This window comes from Podarcis erhardii (assembly GCF_964252035.2).
Source record: "Podarcis erhardii genome assembly, chromosome: 1".
NCBI classification, from domain to species: domain Eukaryota; kingdom Metazoa; phylum Chordata; class Lepidosauria; order Squamata; family Lacertidae; genus Podarcis; species Podarcis erhardii.
The window spans coordinates 7,743,412-7,761,847 of record NC_138497.1 but is presented as its reverse complement, the minus strand read 5'-3'; the positions used below and the strand labels follow the sequence as shown (position 1 = coordinate 7,761,847).

Genomic DNA, 18,436 nt, shown 5'->3' with positions numbered 1-18,436 from the left:
ACTACCTCCTTAACAAGGAAGAAACAATCCAATTGCCACACAGAGTCTGAGGGCCAGTCTCTGGCAAAATTAAATTAATAGACATTTATCAGTTTATGATAACAATGGTGCCCTGCTAACAACAGCTGGCTTAAATGCTGGCTCCAGCTACCTGCAGTTAACAAATGAAGGTTTGTTCTTAGTAAGGAACAAGAATTGCCTTCGCACCGGTCCCGTGTGAGGCAGGCCCAGAGGAGTTAATAGGGAAGGCCTAAGATTTTCTTTTCCTTTAACACTGTTTGCAGACTGAGAAAAAAGCAATTGACACAAATCTACAACATTGAGTTAAAGGTGCTTAAGGTGTCAATAGCTCACTCCATATTTTGTAGCTTTCCCCCATCCCTAACCGTATGTAGTTTGACTGATTTATACTATGCAGCAGTTGCATCTGGGCAATACACTAACCCATGTTTTAAGGAAGGGTAAGCAAGATGGAGCCATGTGGGTGTTGTATGACTCCTAACTCCTCTCAGCCGCAGGCAGCGTGGCTAAAGGTTAGGGATTATGGGAGCTGTACCATCACATCTGGAAGGCACTATGTTGGTTACCCGTATTTTGAGAGATAGCAGCTTATATTTCCATTCAGTTACTGTATAGAACTGCTTTCTGTCTGTCAGCAATCAGGAGACCTGTCAAATCTTTGACCAGTGGTCCTTATGGCTTTTATTCTCTCTTTCAATAATAAAGAACTATGAACTGCTTGCCTCCCTATCTGTCTTCCATTTCGGAGATTTTGCCACCCAAGTGCTCACAAGCAGGGCATGAAGATGATCAATCACCCCTTATTTGGTATTTAAAGGTATATTGCTGCTGTCCATCTTGTGGTCATGAATTCCATTTGAACTATGTAAACGTTACTCCAAGTCAAGTGAGAGTGACCCAAATGTCAGCATCTCTTGCAGTGTGGAGGCTGGGCTGCGGCTAAAATAGAAAATTTAAGTTCCACAGATCTTGCAGCATTCATCTTTGGGCCACAGCCAATATTTTTTAGAACTTGCTTACCAGAAGGAATGATTCTGGCTTGGATCCTAAGTTAGCCTTTTCTCAACCTTCTGGGAAGGTTTTCGGAGAGTGCAAGAAATTGCAGGCAGAAATCGAGGAAGGTCTCCTCCCACTTCTGCCTGCAGAAGCATCACCTGAGCAGAACTCCACTCGGGGGAAGATCCCACCAGCCACAACAAACTCAGAGACACTGATTTCCCCTTACATACGTGTCACCACAAAAAGTGTGCATTCATTCCTCAATGCTTTCCTTAGCATTTTCTTACTCTCACCACAACCAAACCACCTTTGTTCAAGTGAAGACAATTATTCATTGAGGCTACAATTCTATCCACATGTATTCCAGTTTAGGACAAGAACCTAGGTATCCACCTGGAAACCAGAGACCAGCTGTTAAATAGAGAAAATGCTGGTCTATCCAAGAAGATGCTGGCCCTGCTCAATATGACAGTAAACATGGACCAGAGTGAAATTAACCAAACCAGAACCTTCATATTCCACATAAAGCAGTGTCAGCATCTGCTTAAAGGCACACACACAAGCTATTTCCAGCGGCAAGTAATATTTTAATGCATATCCCTGCAGCCAGGCAAAGTACAGATACACTTTCCTGGAGCTTTTGTAAAGGGGGTCAAAAGCCAAACAATTTAACACATGAAACCCTGTGAAGTTTAGTTAATACATTAAGGCTTACCAAAACACACTTTCCAGTTTTAAGTCAATTTTCAATTCTCAGTGCAGTGCAGGAAGCCAAAATTTGACTGCCAATACATTCTTGTCCTTGACACTTGCATGAAACAGTCCTAGAACACTTTTAAGCCATTCTTCCAGAGAATAATATTTACTCAAGAATTAAGTATGCAAAGACTTGCAGAACTTCTTGAAAGAAGCAACTTACAAATAAGCCTTTGTTCAAATGGGATAAAGTTTATTTAAAATCCATGCAGTTATCTCAACAACAATATGCTGGGCATTCTAAACTTGCAAATCCTCTTTATTAAAAATAACAGCATTACAACTTAATTTAAAGTCCAGTGACAAATATTTAAAATACTGTTATGTTTTATTTTACAAGACACTGTTAACAATTCTCAGGTGGCAGAGGGCAATATGAATAAGTGAAGTTATCCAATACCAGATCAGACCGCGAACCCATCTAACTCAAAATGATCTACCATAACTGGCAGCAGTTCTCCAAAATCCAGGTCTCTCCTTCATCTCCCCAAGAATAAGAAATGCTAGAAAAGGTATTTAGGGTCCCTGAAACAATTTCTAAGCTCCTGGGCCACAATTATCAGTCCAAAGGCACAGAAATGCAAAACATGCCAAAACCAATTCTGCAATTTCTTTAAACTTTAGGAGTGATGCTCAGGGCAGCCAAAGGAATTATGTTCTCCAATATTTTGTTGCTATGTAAACACAATTACACTTGAAAAACACTGTCATTCAGCAAACTGTTCTCAGCTTGTTAACTTATTTTAACACAGAAGTTAAATAAAATCCACTGCCTTGGCCTTTACCCCTTCCAGAAGCCTTGCTAGTGCCACACAAATTACTAGTCTCTCTGCTCATACATACGTATGTTTATTATTTGTGACCTACAAGGGGGAATCCCAAAAGCAATCCTTAGCTCCAATGACAAGAAGGCAAATGACTATTTATGAGGCTAAGTACAGCCATATCAGGAAAGACAAAACTTGCAACAATCCATTGCTTCTCTTGTCTCTCCTATTCAAACGTATTTCCTACAGTATGAAGGTACAGCCATTAAGCATGACACTAATGGAGGTGCTTAGTGTAGCTGGTAAAGATGAGCCCTAGGGAAGTAGTTTACACTTAACTTTTCTAAACTTGTGTGCTCACTTTATACACATAGCCTGGGTTTTCCTAAGAGGCTGAGCTCCTAACTCAAAGCCTGGCATCCTCAGACCAGGGGTGGGGAACCTGTAGCCCTCCAGATGTTGTTGGACAAACTCCCAACAATCCCAGCCAATTGTTGAGAATGATGGGAATAGTACTCTAGCAACATCTGGAGGCCCAGAGGTTCTCCATCCCTTACAAAACAGAGCAGCTCCACATGAAGCATCTGTTGCTTAACCACACCATTTCAGTCTGCAGGCAGGAGAAATCTAAAAGTTGATAGTCTGGTACGTTTTGGGGAGCTGTTTTTAGCATAATTGGGCATTTGTACAACGGACCCACAAGCCCTATCTGAAGTAGTACAGTCCATCAACTGATCATGGATTAACTCAACAACCCAGCAGACAAATTTGATGTATTGCTTTTTAATGCTGAAGAGACCACTATGTAAGCAGCCTGGACCTTTTCTAGCCCAAGGGTCACATTCCCCTCTGGGCAACCTTATGGGAGCCACACGGCAGTGACAGGCAGAGCAGAGGCAATACTAGGTGCAGAAATAAATGTGTTTTTTTTTTGCTACTGCAGAGTTGGTTAGTGTCTTCACACTCACACATCCCTCTCTATCCAAGAAAGCAAGTATTACTATCACCATTAGAGTTCAAGGACACATTACAGCCAGGCAAAAGGACTCATGCAGGTATTTTAGTTGGCTCCATGTCCTCCCCCCCACCCCAGTTCTAAGTCATTGTTAAACATTTGGCAATATTCCTTCTATACAGACTCCATATTTTATTGGGAAGTTTAAAAAGTCATAAGAGATCTGCTCAAAAACCGCTGTGCATCTGGGACAGAGAAGAAGTCATGTATATCTTAGTGCCTGTGAAATCTAGTTTGGCACAGAAATCTACTTACCTACAGTATACCAGCTTGCATCTGTCAGTTTACTGACAGTGGCCTCTTGAAATGATCCATCAGACATCTTGGTTTCAACAGTTGCACCAACCTATAATGTTAGAAATCACATTCAGTTCCTCATACAGATCAACACCCTAATTTTAAGCCCAACAGTGCCTAAGTGTTCCTCAACCTTTTGAGAACTAAGGCACTAGTTTTGCTCCCCTAGATTTGAATTTGGGGCATGCTTACATGTACTTCTTTTTTATTTGCTTTCAGAACGACAAGTCAGCATCCTGCATTTAAAGTGTGGGATAGCCGCCTGTATACTTGCCTTCCTTTGCCCATTCAGTCACAGTTAAGGGTTACAGATAGGTAGCCGTGTTGGTCTGCCATAGTCAAAACAAAAAAATTCCTTCCAGTAGCACCTTAAAGACCAACTAAGTCAGTTCTTGGTATGAGCTTTCGTGTGCATGCACACTTCTTCAGATACACACATCTTCAGATACATACAGTTAAGGGTGTGGCTCTTGCTGTGTGGGATTATCAGCTGCTGTGCAGTTTGTGCCTCCTTATGCCCTCCATCAGGATGATACCACTGCTCATTGAGCAGCAGAGGGAATAATAGTTGTTTGGGAACTTCCCACTTCACACAGAGCAATGCATGCATCCAACACACTTTTTTCTTAGCAGACATTGACTCTCCTCTCAGCAGTAAAGAAGCTAATGCCCTTGGATGTTGCACTTAAAGGCTTTTTATTTCAATGGCACTTAAGTGTGTAATGACTGTCCTCTGAAGTGGGACCTGGATGTGTTTCATTGTCAGCTGCATAGTCTGTACTATCATGGAACCAAGACTGAAAATTATCCCTGAAAATTATCCCATGGAAGGCCAAGCCTTTGGACCCAGAAACTTTGTATCAAGTTTCTGAAGTGAGGAATGGTTACATAAACATTGCACTGAAATATTCTACTTTATGCAGTTTTCCTTTCGTAGATAATTTCTTCCTCCGTTTTTTGACTGAACTATTTATAGATCTTCACTTTAATATTTCAGCGAAAAAATATATATGCATGAATGTGAGAACTAAAGTCAAACAGGAATGCTGCTGTCATTTGGCTTACTCTGAATCAGGCATTTAAATGCACAGTTTTTTGTATTTACTGATAACTTTTGAAGAAAACATGCATACATACCCTTAAAGGTCCTTTCACTTGGTCATCTTGCACCAACTGTGTTGAATTATCCTGTTTTAAGATCACCTGCATATTTTAAGAGGGATTTTAAAGAAAACAATTTTACTTGCAAAGAGGTTAAAAAATGCATGTCATTTACTGTGAGATTCAACATCAGCCCACTTGAGCAATGGACTTTCATGTGTGCACACAAGACTTTTATGCGCCAGTAGGTTGCTCCCTAAAGTATGCCCCAGCAGCTATGGGGACTTTCCAGATCCGACTGGGGGTGGGGACAGAAGAGGAGGAAATCCCAACATGCACATTGTTGTGACATCAGATCTCACCCTATATGCCAGCATGCAGAGTAGAACATTATTCTAAGTAAGATTTTTCAAACATGGAAGTTTGCTTTTATTAAAAGCATTCAAATAAAACGGCAGCACAACTATGGAAGAAATTGCAAGAAATTTAATTTCACGCTATCAATTGAGTATATGGTATTTGTCTGGTTGCCAAGTCAGGTCAATAAATGATCTGGGGACGGGGGACTCCAGTGATGTTTCCTTAGTAAATCCATTTTTTACATACAGTGCAGTACATTGAAACTCTTGACACGAATCAAAGAAGAACACGTTTTAGCTGACTGAGGTTTATGCCACAATAACAGGACAATCATACACAGGATGTCCCATTATTGTCACAGGGACTTGAAAGTGGGCACAAGACTGCAGTCTAAATCTGTGAGTCTTTTGAAAGGTGCCATGAGACTATTAATTGTGAGGCAAAATACCAACATGATCATGGCTTCACATGCAACTGATCCATTAACTCAGATCCATTAGAGATTTGCTTTCTCTTGATCAATGACTGAGCAAATCACAATTCCTGCTACACCAGCAACTTAGCCATAAGTCTGTCTCTTTGATAACACAGCAGATTACACCAATTAGAAAGCTCTCTTAACGATCCAGTGACTGTAGACCCGTGCACTCCATTGCTAGAAGATACCCTTAATGGAAACACTTCAGAAATGAATGTATTTTTAAAGCTGAATTTCTAGATACCATACAGGTGAAGCCTATGAAGGGCTTGCCTTAATCCTTACCCATTTCAGCACTTACAAAAAAAGCCCCATCAAATTTATAGCAAGCACAAATTGTTATTGATTTTTCTTTTTTAAAACAAAAGCAAAAACCCTGCTCTTCAGCAAAGATAGAATCCTAAAATGAAGCTGCACACATCCAAGAAGAAATACAGGGTTTTCCTGATTCTCTCCCCAACCCCAATGCCGTAACACTTATTTGGACCAGAAGAGAGAAAATAAGTGGGGTTTCTTACTGCTGGAAAATAAATGATGCTACCTTACATTTTGGCTTTTTATTTCCTCAGGGTGCCCTATTGGGCTGGACTTCCTTAGCAGCAGGATGCATGCACTTTCATGCAGAAGGTCCCCGGGTCTCTAGATAAAAGTATCTAATGAAATAGGTGATGTGAAAGACCTGTGGCTAATGCACTGGCATTAGTGCTCTCTCTTACCTTGACTTTCACCAGCCTTTTTACTGTCTTAATTTTTGCCTCGCAGAAGGCACCCCGGTATTTGGCACTGACATCAGTCCCAACTGTCAGGTAGGCAGGCTCATCTGCTGCCTGAAGAGAGAGAAAAAATGGTCAAAGGGTGGAACCATTCAAGCACACTTCTCAAGGTTCAGATCCCTTGGCACAATTTTAAAGTTAATCGTAACAAAACCACGATGAAAAACTTTTAAGCCTACAGGAAGTAATTGACAGACTTATACCTGCCACTGGCAATTAGTGGAGTTGCATATACACACAGGTTTACTCTGACCCAACAAGTCTTTAGAATCTATTGTGATTTATTTAGTTTATCCATTCAGAAAAAACTCTAGTCACCAAAAAGAGAAAGGACCTGGTTCTTGTGTTCTGCTTTTACTAAGATAGCATATAGATGAATCCAAATCTTTATACCATTTGTCATCTACTATTTGGGCAGCAGCTTACAATGACCAATACTTAACAGTGCACACTGGAAGCACTAAAAATAATCCTACAAGAATGTGTATTTCTGCAAGATGGATTGTACGCTCTGAAGTCTTTGAAGAAGTGCATGGTACTCAAACACTGCAGTTGTAAACAAAAAATTTGACAGCTGCTGCTTCAGCCAATGGATTTTAAGTCGTACTGGCCACAAGTGGTTTCTCAGGCAGACATACCAACAGTCAAACTTTTTGTTTTGGAATACCTTTCTCATATACAGTTGAAAGAAAAAGAAACAAGCCCAATTGTTGTTTAATGAGGATAGAATGCAACACTAATTTTCCTTAGTTTCTTGTTCACTTTTTCCAAAAGCTGCACCCCCCAAAAAACAAGCACCTGGATACAGAACAGCAGAGGTTAAAAAAGTTTTAACTGCTGATACAACACTGGATCATTTGCCAGCTTAACAGCCCATTTATTAGATAATACTTTAACAGCACATTTCAACAGGGTAGTTCCCAGGTAAGTGTGCATTAGATTGCAGCCTTAGTCCAACAATTAGGACTTAATTCATTAGAAAATAAGTATAAGGCAGTGTCTTATGTACTTTCACTTTGATCAACTTTGACCATACTTCTGTTCAATGAATTAGCATCATTGAATAGTGACCTTTTTAATGACAAGTAATAACTAACGAACAAGTAGCACTGAATAGTGATTTTTTAACAGCAAGTAATAACTAGCAAACAATCTTACAACCCAGTAAATGAGTGGGCAGGGATACAATTTCACTTCTCATTCCCAATACACCGTAGTGGAAAACAGCAGTTTCAACCTTTCAGAGAAACATTTGAAACACAATGTAAGCAAGAATTTTAGCACTGATGTTACGGATATATAAGTTCTTGAATGTAAAGAACCAGAAGAGGAATGCCTCATTTCTTTCCAGAGCTGGAAAGTAGCTTCCCAGTGAGTACACATAAAGTAAAACAAAATTCTTGCCACCATTTTGGAACTGCAAAGCCTATGTAAGTTATAAACATTTTCTTCCATGCTTTGCATGCAGAAAGTCCCAACTTCAATTTCCAGCATCAGGTAGCATGAAACAGAAATGACCTCTGCATGAGATAGTGGAGAGCCAGTACTAGCCTAGAGGAATCAATAATTTGACCTGGTGTGAGGCAGCATCCTATTTTATGCTATTGTATTTCTATACTGTAATATTAAATTGTTCACTGGGTTTGCAGACATATGTGGCTGTTTAGCAAAAGGCAAGCTTCCTTAGCAGTGGCATATGAACCATATTTCACTAAATATGTATTCAACAGGATGATGTACTTTTAACATTGAAGGAAAATAATACACAATCATTGACAGGATAGAGAACTGAAGAGAAGGGAAAACTGAGAAGTTGAGAAACAGATTTACCTTCATCTTTGAAGGTTATTTGAGGGATTCCAGCTCAAAAGTTTTCTTTTTACCACAGTTGAAGAAAAATCTAGAAAACAAGGAGAAAATGGTAATATTCATACATGTAATTATAAAAAGTGACAGAACTGAAGAGCAAGAAATTAAACTATGAAGTCAGTGGTCAATTATGAAAACACAATCCTCTTCTTAGTGTACACAACGCAGAACTTCTGCATCTGTAGAACACTCACTCCAGGCCTCATACTGGCAAGGAGAAGGAAAGTGCTGAAAAGTAGTAAGTGGGCAATTTGGAGTTCTGGTTGAGAAGTAGCTGATGCTACCTTCTCTTTATTTCAGCTCCCTCTTGCTCATCTCTGCGTCCCCCGTCAGTAACTGTCATCCAGCCTTTTCTCTTCAGCCTGTCAAGAAAAGAAACTCTAAGGCCACGGAGAAGACATTCACTTAAAGGAAGCAAGAGGATGATCAAGAAACACGAGCAATCCCAAGAAGCCAGGATCTTCAGCCCCCCTCTTAGCTTCCTCAAATCTGAAAAGACAGACAAGAATATATCTGAAGGTAAAAATGCTGCCTGGCAAAGGGGAGGCTGACAGGCCAGTCAAATGCAGACACACCCTCCATTTACGACTTCCAGCTTGATCCTCTGTATGTTTACTCAAAAGTATGTACTCAAGTGGGACTTGCACCCAAGGGTGCACAGGGCTGCGGCAAGTTGTCGGCAACATCCCCTCGACCCCTTAGCAAAAATCACTCTTTTGCCTTTCCTGGCGGAAAAAAAACCTTCTTTCCCCACCCCCTGCACTTAGTTCCCACTCCGATTCACATCCAGGCCGCGCTCGAAACGAGCCCCATTCCTTTTAAACGCACTTCCCCATATGCCCAAGCCCTCCTCCTTCCGCCCCCAAGAGTGAAAACAAAATTCGTGCTGTGTTTTGGGAAACCTTCTCTTTCCCCTAAAGACTCCGAAAGGCAACACATTCTCCCCCCCCCCTTTTCCCACCCACCCGATTAAAAAACTCACCCCTCTTCTAGGCCTTGGCCTCTGTGAACCCCCCCCCCCTCGCCTCCCGGCCCACCCCGACTGCCCCCCAAGACACAAGCCCCTCAGACCCCCAACCAAGGCGATGGCAAGGGGGGGGGGAAGAACCCCTCCAACCCCCCCCCCCGAGGAAGGCCGAGGCAACTGACGAAGGGCTTTCTTTCTGAGGGGGGAGAAGGGGAAAGAGAAGTCATGGGAAGGAGGAGCTGAGGGGGGCCTCGTCCAGATGTGGCGGGGAAAGAGAGCCTGCTCCAAGGAGGAGGACTTGGCCGGTGTCTCGCGGCTCCTCCGTGAGGGGAAGGAAGGAGGCAGGAGGCAGCGCTTCGCCGCCTCCCCGGCCAGGCGTTCGAGGAGGAGGAGGATCCCGCCCGGGCCTCCCGCAGCCTCCGGAGGGGATCCCGAGTGCCGGCGCAGAAGGTCCCCTGCCTCCCCTCCAAGCCCGGCCAGGCCCCCTCAGCCCCGCCACCAACTCACCGCCGACGAGGATCCGGCGGCGGCGGCGGCTGCCCCGTTTCCTTCCTCCGTGGGCGCGTCTCCGCCGTCCGACCCCCAGCAGGAAAGAAGCGGCGGCGGCTGAGGCGGCGAAGGACGACGACGACGACGACGACGGAGCGAGCGAGCGAGCGAGCGGCGGCAGCGGGGAGGGAGGGAGGGAGGGAGGTGGGGAAGGAGGACGGGCCTGGGGTCTGGCGCCTCAGCTCCGCCTCTTCCCCGCCCCCGGCAGCCCGGGCTGCCTCTGGCTCGCGCGCTCTGGCTCCCTGACGGGCGGGCGGGACTCCCTCGCCCAGCGCTGCTGCTGCTGCTGCTGCTGCCTTGCGCGGCTCAACACCCAAATAACAAGCTGTTGAGCAGGATCGGCGCGGCGCGGCCTCCCATTGGCTCCTCCCCCGGCGGGGCCCCCTCCCCGCCCGTGACGCTCGAGGGGGCGCTCGGCCCCGCCCTGATCGGGCGCCGCGCGCAGCTCCCGCCTTTCATTGGACTGCGGAAGGGCATTTCTCCGCGACGCGATTGGGCGGCCGCTTTCCTCCGCCCCCGCCCGCACCCGACTTCTTCTTCTTCTTCTTCTTCTTCGTTTCCCCGCCCCCACCCCCCACCATCATCAAAGACTTTTCATTGGTCCAAACCGAGGAAGGGCGAAGCGCCGTTGGACGGCCGGCGGCTTAAAAAAGGGAGTTAAGTCAAAGTTTCCACCCGCCCCGCCTCCCTAGGCTGAGAAGGGGAAGCGAGCGAGAGGCCTGCAGGGGCCGGATGTGAAGCGCCGCGAGGCGATTGGAGGAGGACTTGGCGGGGCGGGAATCTGAGGAGCGGGTGGGCGGGGCGGGGGAAAATGAGGAGGAGGATTGGCGAGAGGTGATTGGCTGCCCGCGCCTGTCTCATGGAAACGGAAAGGTGGAGGGCGGGGCCAACAGAAGCTTGCGGAGGCGGCGAAGGGAAAGCCGAGACCTAAGGCGCATGCGTCCTCCGGCCGTCAGGGTTTCATTATTTTTTTCCTCCCCATCGCCTTCGCCCGGCGCCATTTTGTGCGCTCTGCAGTCACGTCTCGGTCCCATTTCGTTGAGAGGGCTGGAGGTGAAGGGGTGCTGAGGAGCGGCTCCGGCGGAGGCCTGAGGTAAACGAAGCCGAGGTAGGTGTGGGTGCGGTGAGGCCTTTTAATGTGTGTGGCGGGGGAGAATGCGACCTCCGTCCGTTGGCTTCAAAACAGCCCTATTTTGTGTGGAGAACGTCGAGGGGCGAGGAAGGCCGCGAGCCCCGCGACCGTTACCGCGGAAAACTGCCTCAACGGGCCGAGGTAAACGTTGCGTAGTGGGGCGGGGCTGCGGACCGGAAGCCGAGTGTGACGTCAGGACTTGCGCAGCCGCCAATAAGGGGGCGGGGCTTCCTCTTCCGGGTTTCCCTCCTCGCTCTTCCTTTTGATAGAGCGGGGGAGTGAAGTTTAGCCCCGCGAGGATCTGGGACGTATTTCTTGAAAGTGCTTAGTGGCTGCCCCTTCCTCGTGAAAAGGGCCTTGTCGTAGCCCTTCTGTAACGTTTTCAGTTTTTTTGCTCCAGTAGCTACCCGCAAACGCCCGACCATCCTGCGGCGCCTCAGGGGCGCTTCTTATGGAGAGGGATATGCATTTGTGGATCAGGGGCGCCGTCGTGAGATCTGCCCAGAGATCTGCGCGTGGAGGCTGCCCATAAAGCAGCTGGGCCCTGCTCCATTGTGCTTAAACCCCCGCTGGCTGTTGGCTTACTCTCCACAATCCACGTATGCCTGCACCTTTCAACCTAGAATAGTACTTCTGTTGTCTGATGAAGAGGGGCTCTAGCCCACAAAAAGCTTCGGCTGCTGCCTTTCTTCAACTGTGCAGAATTAAAACATATTCTATTAAAGACTAGCTTGACTTCCTCTTCAGGATTAATGTTGTGTATTAGCTTTAATAGCACTCTCCTAGTCATGTTTACTCATAAGTATGTGTGGTTAGCCCTGCAGCCGAAAAATTGTCCCAAGCAAAGGACTACTCTCAAGTCTAAATTCTGTATGCTTCTCTCTCCCTGCTCTCCCATACAGATAGATATATAGGTATCCATATCTCATACCTTCAGTATGCCATGTGTGAGCCACTGCTCAGTGTGGATTAAGAGATGTTTGTGCTGCTAGGGGAAGCAAGCTGTGCTTTCTTGTAGTGCAGACTTTTTGTGCCTGTGTTCTATTTCTAGTAAATGCAAGTTGCTCAGACATCCTGGTTTTTTAAAAAAATGTTAAGTAGTTTCTGGTAGTCCAAACAGAAGATCTGCAAAGTCCTCCCACCTTGTCAAAAGGACCATTCTTTATAAACATGAAGAAGAATTAGGAATTTTGTACTCTCCATCAACTTGCCAAGTGATGAAAAGAAGGTAGCTTCATAAGAGAGTGCTTTTTTGTCATGAGTAGAGTGGAAACTTCTGCCATGATGTATGAGTAGAGCTTTTTACTGAGGATTATAAGAGAATAAAATAAAATTTCACGAGGGCCTTGCAAGTACTAACTCTTGTCTTAGGATTCATGCTTCTTAAATCACTTCAGCCCATCTTTTATGTGCTTGTACGCTTTGCACTCCAGATGTCCTTATGAATGCACTGGTTGTTCAGGATGGTAATTATGGAACTAGGGGCAGTGTTCAAAACTCCCATGTTCTAGGCACATTTTGCAACAGAGAATTTCATAATCGCAAGCAGGTTCTGAGCTCTGGGCACAGTATTGTGCCTTAAGATTTCAGATTAAACTTTGTACTTCCAGCAGTTTGAACTCCATCTTGTACCTCCCTTTCAAGAAGCACTTGTTTGATATTTGCAGGGGAAAGTATGCTGGCACCTCCTTCACAGTATTTAAATTATTTCAGTTAAGAAGGATTTGCATATTTGCAAGCAACATAATTTTACACCAGTTTTCAAATCAGCACAAAAAAACAGTTGTGACATTTACAGAGCATGAGGTAGATATTCATCATGTTTTAGGCCGCATAGTCATCTTGTCATCTGTGACACACAAGTTGGAATGGGGTGGGGAGAGGATGTCCTTCCTCCTTTGTAGTTTATCTTAATTTTGCCACCTGTGGCTAACTTGCTAGGTGTTTCTTTCTGTAGGTTGGATACAGAAAATACAGGACTGTTCATGAAAATTTTAGGCAGGGCTCCACAAATTATTGCTGGCCTTAGTAGTGAGCCATTTGTATTGGCCACTGGCTCCTCTCCTACACAGAATCCTATGGCACACATGGGGAGGAGCTGGGAAACAGCACACTAGGAAACAGCAAGAGAGATGTTTGGTATACCTTCTAAATGAGGTACTAAACGAGGCAGGCTCCTTCTTTGTGTGTGTCAGAAAACTTGGAGAGAGAGAGAGAGAGTAGTCTCTCTTTCCAACCGGTTATGAAGAAAGAGCCTTCCCCTCGGGTTGCCTGCAAATCATGCAATAATTTGGGAAATGAGGTACTGTATCTTGCTTTGTCCAGGACATCTAGGAATTGCCAGAAAGAGACCATTAGTAACTGTTGGTCACGCCTGACTGTATTTATGGATGCTTGCACTTAACTACCCAGGACAGTGGTTTTCAAACAGTAGGGCAGTCTCCCTTTAACACGTGGAAAGAGAATTCAAAGTCAAAAAGAGATAGAACCTTAAGCCATGTAGAACCTTCCTCCCTAGCAGGCTAAGACATGATGGACTGAACACCCCAGCAGAAAATCTTCATTGATTCATACTGAGTTTAAGTGGATGAGTGAGCTCCCACCAAATTTGGCAGGAGCGTCTCCCATTTTCTAAAACTGTTACCTTGTTGGAATAGTGTCCCACATGCAAAGACCTTTGCATGCCATGAGCAGACTGTTGGTTCTGATTTGACAAGGGGGATAATAGGACAGAATTGATTGAGAAGGGGGTGATAAGCTCATACTGAGCTGGGGCCTATAATCTCTTGCACAAAATGCTGACACTTTGTATCTCTTATTCCAGCAGCAAATTCTTTCTTTGAAACTTAACCCAATGAGGCATCAGAGGGACGCGTTCAGTATGGTGATGACAAATAAACTTGGAGCACCTTGCAAAGGAACCTGTGGTGCCAAAAGCCATGGGGTGGGAGGATGCTGCTGCTGTTGTTGTGAAGCTGGGCTATCCAACTAAAGAGGAAGATAATTCGCACGGAACATAGGATGAGTTGGACAGCTGATCCACAGCTGCTGCACTTCATATGTTGATGCCGGAGACAAGATGGCTGTAAACTACGACTGAGACGGTGGGTCTTAACACTGGCTCTGAATAGTTTATCCCGACGCACATAGTACAGTGTATTTTTTGCATTGTGATTGCAGTTGGGAGAGGAAACAGCTGAACTGTAGGTAGATCAAATACTCCAGCCATAGACGTTGCCTGCTAGTAGACGGCTATTATTAAAGTGATCCTGCTAGGGTGATGGGTGGGAATGGGGGTGTGAACTTCAATCCTTAAAGATATGTAAATAATAAAGACCAAAGTATCACAAGATCATTCTGTGTCTTTGTAAAATAAACTTGGCCATGTACGGGTATTGTGATGATGACCATTAACTATGTATCACATAGCAAATTAGTACTTTATATCGTAGCTCACCTGCTGTCCTTTATATGGTGAATCCTGTTTGATGTCTCTGTTGGAAGACTCAGTTCTGATGCTTTTGGTTTTGTTACGCATGAGCTGTTAAGCAATTAGGGCTTGACTTAGTGAGGTTATTTGTTCTAGCATATATCTGAATAGGTCTTCATAAACCTGGGAACCAAGAAGGGAAGGAAATGAATGTAGCTGCATTTTTATTTTCCTCTTCTGTTTTGCCTTTTGTTCCAGTTCTTAAATGAAACAAGGTGTGAGTGTCTGATTTTATTTTAGGGAGGGAGAAGCTAGCTGGGTTGTACACTTCAAAGGAAGTAATTATCCTTTAGAAGCTCAGATGTTCAGCTTGGGCAGTTGCCACTGTAGGTTTATTAGAAAGAAACCTTGGACATTGTACTAACTCACAGAGTTTGTGGTACAGAAAGTGGCTACAGCTGAATACACAAATCCTTGCTATTAACATATGTGTAAAGGTCTTTTTTTTTTTTTTTTTAAGAAACACAGTGAACACAATGGGAGGAATGAATGGCTTGGTTCACATGTTGGGTTGAATTTTTGTTTGATGTTATGTGAATGAGGCTTGAGCTTGTGTGCTGCCCCCTCACCTTGCAGGCTTTGAGTTCAACCTCCTTATGTCAAACCTTGATTTACTGTTACATTCAGATCAGCAAACTAGTACATGTGCTTTCCCTCGTATTCAAACCACAATGCCTGAGCCCAAGAATCTCTCACAATGCAAAAGCATTTACTTCTGTTGTGTTAGAGGTGAGCCAATTCAATGTGAATCAGCTCCCATGCTGCATTTCATCACAAGACTGCTTTTATTATCATACAGTGGTGCCCCGCAAGACGAATGCCTCGCAAGACGAAAAACTCGCTAGGCGAAAGGGTTTTCCGTTTTTCGAGGTGCTTCACAAGACGAATTTCCCTATGGGCTTGCTTTGCAAGACGAAAACGTCTTGCGGGTTTGCTTCCTTTTTCTTAAAGCCGTTAATACCCGGGGAATCCGTGCTCCGCAAGACGAAAAAATCGCAAGACGAAGCAACTCGCGGAACGAATTAATTCCGTCTTGCGAGGCACCACTGTAGATTGAAAGTAATATCCAAGAGTAAGCTACAGTTCTTGCTGCTTTGTGGCAACAATATATTGGGAAAGGCTGCTAAAACTTCATAGAGTAATACTTTTAATCTGCAAAACTTGAGTGTGTCCCACTGTGTGCTAAGCCCATAAGAACTACTAACAATGATGTTTCCAAAGAAAGGAAAAGCAGTTCAGCTTTATAGCAGCTGTTAAATATTTTTTGTCATGCCAGGCTCTCCATGGCTACTTGAGATGGAGATGAACAGTGATTAGAGAATCCTGGAAAAGCTATGGGTGTCCCTCCAGTTACTGATCTGGCTAAATTGGGCATTAACAGTTTTTAACTTAAAATTTTGTTTTTTATTTGTGAACTGAATAGATGTTTATTCCCGAGCCATCAGTTTCTGCTTCTTCAGTTTCTTTTGAGAGATCTTCTTCTTTTGAGCAACTTCCTCTTCTGGCTTAGGGACAATTTGCTCCTTCTCTGTGAGGATCATCTCACTGTGGCAAGGAGAACTCAGAAACTTGGAAGTGTAGTTTGATCAGATACCTACTTTTAAAATGCATTTTAAAATTAATACATCATAAATAATTTACATGCTGCTGTGAATGTTTGGATTATGATAATGTCAAAGGTAAAATTCTTGTTCTAGCCTTAGCATTCCCCCCCCACCCCCTGGCAAAACAATCTGTCTTGCAAACAGTGATTCAGGCACCTTCTTCCTGTCCCCCCCCCCCCCAAAAGGTTCTGGTCTCTCAATTGCTGCTGCCTCTCCAGAGCAGTATTCTAGCTCCATAAAGCCACAACTAGAAGGAAACTTTATATTACCAGTTGATGCCCTTTAATGCTGAAAGCAATAATGTGCACATTGATAATAGAATTGTAGAGAAGGGACCACGAGGATCATCTAACCGAACCCTGTAAGGCAGGGATCTAAGATTAAGAGCCTCACACTCTACTGACTGAGCTATGAGGGTCTAGACTGGTAATGACAGCAGTATAGAGAAGGAATAGGCACTGTCAGCTGGGGCATTTTACTATAATTTATTGAACCAGGCAACATAGAATACAGATATTGCCATTTGTGCAGAAGTGTTGGAGCAGAGGGAGTGCCTAGGGTGGGAAAAAAAGCCAGGCTTTCTAGAAATGTAACTTCTTTTTGCTATTTGCCAGGTGCCTTTCAAGTTGCTTACCACCCCGTTCCAGAGAGCATTTGGAAATCAGTACTTTGTTTAATCACCAAGCCATCTGGAAAGGTAAGACAGTTTCTCAATATTTGCTAGCTATGTAGTGTGAATGTTTTTCCCTCCTCTTAATTTTCATGTTGCCTTTTGTGCTTTGTTGTGTCAGAATTGCATAATCATATATGCTGATAGTGAACTCATTCTCCAGGTGCTAATCCTTATGGAGCTAGTCCAACTCACAAATAAAATCCAATCATAGGCATCCCAGTGTGTTTTCCTTTGTAAAGCTCTGCCTGTGTAGAATAAAGACACTTATTCTTCCATCTTTACCGCAAGTAGCCGCAAATGAAAATGCAGCTAGACTGATGTTCATTGCTAGTTTTTTGTTGTTGTTTTTTTTGCTTGTTGGCTGAAACTGGTCTGCTCACCTGGCTTCCTGCTTTCATTGTTGGAGTCTAAGGAAGCAGTTTCTACCTGTGGTAATAAGCTTTAGCAATGTGGAATGGTTTTTGTAAGGAGTTCCCTGGATGCCTGTCAGTGGAATCGATAGCTAAGAGCCTGGTCAGGCAAAGTTGCTAATATTTTTCTGCTTAAATGAGAAACCAGGCATTTTGCACAGAAAAACAATGTGATCGCAGAAGTAGCTCTGCAAAGGGTGATTTAAGTTTGGTTGACATCCTCCTGGAGGGATGTGGCTGCTTAATCCCATGCTGCTTGGGAAACACTTAAAAATACCGCATTTTATAGCTTTGTCTACTGCCTTGGTTCAGGCGATTCTTTCCTACACTCATAGCTATACAGGACAACCACCAATGGGATGGGGGGCATAAGGGCAGAGAAAAGTTATGACAGCTGGTTCTGTTCATACAACCCTTTAATCTGTAGATGTCTACTTGGGTATTAGTATGTAAAATATGCAATTTGCTAGTTTTCATCTCCCTGGATATAATGACTATTTTAGGATGACAGCTTATTTCACTTTGATGTTACAAGTCAATATAGCCTTTATTCTTTTTAACTCATGTTAAGATTACAAATAGTTATGGTGTATTGCAGAAGCAAATGTTTACTTTTGGCTCCCACCCAAGCTCAGTAACTCTTTTCTGTATTCTCAGCTTATGCATTCTGTTATGTGCAAATAATTCCTTTAATTGTATGGTGTTAGCTATGTACTCTTTGATTTCTCTCTCTCTCAAGGTGACAGGTTTTCTTATTTTATTTATCAGTTGGCCACAGTATCTTCAAAACACTTGTGTGATTTGCCTCTTCCCCTTGGATGAGAACATATAGCTTTCCCCAATATTTGTATGTTTGTGTCATTTTAATCTTTTCCTTCAACAGACTTGTGACCGTGAACGTAGAGATCCCTGCAGAAAATACTCCCCAAGGCACAGAATGGTGTGAGCGTGTGTGTGGCCGGAACCATGATGAAACATCAGCTATCTTGCTTGTGGGATTCAGTACATTTGTGTTGACTGCTTATAATCTGTTCCGAGTCATCTTCGTTAAGCAGAGAAATTTCATTGTATCTGACAAAATGTCTCAAGATGAACAGATACTTTAAACACTGATTTGTGGAATAAAAGCCTATTTTATGATTACATTTGGCATCTTTTGTTTACCTTGCACTAGC

General features: G+C 43.9%; 1 protein-coding gene and 2 long non-coding RNA genes across 8 annotated transcripts in view; 2 read left to right on the top strand and 1 right to left on the bottom strand.

The window, feature by feature from the left end:
- ARID4A (AT-rich interaction domain 4A) overlaps positions 1-10,159 on the bottom strand; it is a 60,546-nt gene extending 50,387 nt beyond the window's left edge. Inside the window, exons 1-6 of one of the 5 annotated variants that reach the window (XM_081858797.1) lie at positions 9,911-10,159; positions 8,721-8,798; positions 8,398-8,467; positions 6,511-6,621; positions 4,993-5,058; positions 3,814-3,904 (exon numbers count right to left, since the gene is read on the bottom strand). In XM_081858797.1, coding sequence (XP_081714923.1) covers positions 3,814-3,904; positions 4,993-5,058; positions 6,511-6,621; positions 8,398-8,403 — 274 coding nt within the window. In that variant the 5' untranslated portion in view covers positions 8,404-8,467; positions 8,721-8,798; positions 9,911-10,159. Of the gene's footprint in view, positions 1-3,813; positions 3,905-4,992; positions 5,059-6,510; positions 6,622-8,397; positions 8,468-8,630; positions 8,650-8,720; positions 8,880-9,910 lie in introns of those variants that run through there. The other 4 variants (XM_081858795.1, XM_081858799.1, XM_081858796.1 and 1 more) reach the window with 4 other exon arrangements.
- A 627-nt stretch (positions 10,160-10,786) lies between these two features.
- LOC309344799 lies at positions 10,787-18,404 on the top strand. 2 transcript variants are annotated; one of them, XR_014157881.1, is made up of 4 exons: positions 10,787-11,060; positions 13,912-14,188; positions 16,793-16,875; positions 18,145-18,404. It is a non-coding gene; the product is annotated as an uncharacterized lncRNA (long non-coding RNA). The 2 variants fall into 2 exon arrangements; XR_014157882.1 differs by having other exon boundaries at positions 10,790-11,060; positions 13,909-14,188.
- On the top strand, positions 15,630-16,738 carry LOC309345381. Its single transcript, XR_014158215.1, has 2 exons — positions 15,630-15,954; positions 16,133-16,738. It is a non-coding gene; the product is annotated as an uncharacterized lncRNA (long non-coding RNA).
- Positions 18,405-18,436: the final 32 nt, after the last annotated feature.